At 44.8% G+C, this 2,458-nt stretch overlaps 1 protein-coding gene across 1 annotated transcript; it reads left to right on the top strand.

Annotated features, from left to right (window-relative positions):
- Positions 1 to 5: 5 nt before the first annotated feature.
- LOC108355314 (embryonic stem cell-specific 5-hydroxymethylcytosine-binding protein) lies at positions 6 to 1,325 on the top strand (the record flags this gene model as incomplete). The annotated part of the gene is made up of 2 exons (XM_017606479.1): positions 6 to 719; positions 777 to 1,325. Coding segments are annotated over 2 exons (1,143 nt in total), but the record flags the coding sequence as incomplete, so codon positions are not given.
- Positions 1,326 to 2,458: the final 1,133 nt, after the last annotated feature.

A 2,458-nucleotide genomic window follows, 5' to 3' on the forward strand; every position in this document is an offset into this window, starting at 1 on the left:
TACTTTGTGCCTGTAAATATAAATCCACTAATTCGACTGTCAATATAAACAAGTCTGAAAACCACGGCGTCGATAAACCTAAGAATGAAGACCAAGAAGCCGGGCATTCAATTGGAGATAGTACTCTTACTCCGGAATGGCGTTCTGAGTTTAATTGCGGCCGTAAATATCAACCTTCATATAATATGACACCTACTGATATTACACCTGTGATTGTATCAACTGATCACTTCTGTGACGACTCTGAAAGTGAGGGATCGAACTCTCACTCGAGAGTAGTTGTGCCTATGATGTGGGGCATGATTCCGTTTTGGCACAAAGGGGACTATCGACGTCACGGTTTGTCAACCAACAACTGCCGATTAGAGCATATGTTAGAATCCAAGTTATATCGAGGTCCATTCCGAAGAGGTCAGCGATGCGTGGTGCTGTGTGAAGGATTCTATGAGTGGCAAACAACAAAATCGGCCAAACCTTCGGAACGTGCAGCCCATCTTTTACACATGCCTCAAGCGGAAGGCATAAAGGTTTACGATAAGTCTACATGGACACCAGCGAATGTACAACTTCTGAAAATGGCTGGCCTTTTTGACGTCTGGGAGGACGAAAATGGAGACAAGATGTTTAGTTACAGCATTATAACATTTGAGTCAACTAAAATAATGTCATGGCTGCATCATCGGATGCCAGCCATACTGGAAACAGAGCAGCAAGTGAACGTACGTACATAAAGTAATTATTGCATATCAATATAAAAATTTAGTTTTCTCATAAAGGACTGGCTTGACTATAGGCGAGTCACCGACGAAGAAGCGTTGGCGACCTTGCGTCCTGCCAGCGAATTGAAATGGTACCGCGTATCAAATCTTGTTAATAATTCACGAAACAAATCTGAAAAATGTAATCAACCTATCGAGTTGGTACAAAAAGCGGAAAACAATACAAAAAATAAAACATTGCTGAGTTGGCTGAATGTGCGAAAGCGTCGCGAAGAACAGGCAAGGCAATTGAGCGATGATGACAGCACAACAGGATTTGGTGGTGGGAGCGGCGGAGCAAGCACAACAAGTGAAAGCGAGGCCGAGAACCCGCCAAAACGACCACGCTTCCGCGACTACAAACGAGCGGTCAGAGAAGCGGCTCTACTTAATGCCGCATCGACAGATAGTGCCAGCGAAAAACCGCAAACGTGCGATGAAAGCTAGGTTTTGAATGTAACAAGTCATCTTTGCCAAGTTTATCACTCACATTATTCATTATAACTATACATAAAATACATATTAACAATTAGCATTGAATGAAATTAGAAGTTAAAAATTGCAAAATAAAAAACTTGTTTTTATAGTACTAATCATAAAAATGGCNAGAGAAGCGGCTCTACTTAATGCCGCATCGACAGATAGTGCCAGCGAAAAACCGCAAACGTGCGATGAAAGCTAGGTTTTGAATGTAACAAGTCATCTTTGCCAAGTTTATCACTCACATTATTCATTATAACTATACATAAAATACATATTAACAATTAGCATTGAATGAAATTAGAAGTTAAAAATTGCAAAATAAAAAACTTGTTTTTATAGTACTAATCAAAAAAATGGCATTAACCCTAGAACACTAACGTTCGCCTGTGAGGAGGAACGAACTCGGTTTCCGCGCGATATTTCAGGAACGCTTTTAATGATCAAAGTAAACGTTCGCACCAACTCAGCTTAGCGCTGTACGAGGCTGTTAGCAAACGCACATTGTACAGTGGCCTTGCGGGGCTGAGCTCCACGCAATCTTGACGCCAAACAGGCGAANACAGTGGCCTTGCGGGGCTGAGCTCCACGCAATCTTGACGCCAAACAGGCCAACGTTAGTAGTAAATGTTGTTGTTGTTGTTGTTGTTGTAGCGGCTACAACAACCCCGCCCAGGACGGTTGGTATCTCGGTCGTTGTCGTCAAGTTCCACTAAAGGCAGCCATAGGAAGCGTGCAGCTTCTGTAGGGTTGGTCCACAGGGACAAGGCCGTTAGGGTTGTCGGGCATGCGAAGAGAGGTTTCGAGTCATGTGGGGTCTCTCCGAATGCCGGACACTCATTTGGCACATCCTCATTCAATCTACTCAGGAAGGAGTTTAACCTGCTGCAGTAGCCAGAGCGAAGTTGTGCTAGTGTCGTTCGTGTCTCCCGAGGCAGATGAAACTCCGTCTCGTCTGTGTCCGGGCTCGGTATGCNGCATGCGAAGAGATGTTTCGAGTCATGTGGGGTCTCTCCGAATGCCGGACACTCATTTGGCACATCCTCATTCAATCTACTCAGGAAGGAGTTTAACCTGCTGCAGTAGCCGGAGCGAAGTTGTGCTAGTGTCGTTCGTGTCTCCCGAGGCAGATGAAACTCCGTCTCGTCTGTGTCCGGGCTCGGTATGCCTGGAACGGCATTCGCAGGTCTAGAGTCTACATAACTCGAGACTGACTCCCT

This window comes from Rhagoletis zephyria, unplaced genomic scaffold (genome assembly GCF_001687245.7).
Source record: "Rhagoletis zephyria isolate East Lansing unplaced genomic scaffold, Rhagoletis_zephyria_1.1 Rzeph_scaffold_44411, whole genome shotgun sequence".
Classification (NCBI taxonomy): domain Eukaryota; kingdom Metazoa; phylum Arthropoda; class Insecta; order Diptera; family Tephritidae; genus Rhagoletis; species Rhagoletis zephyria.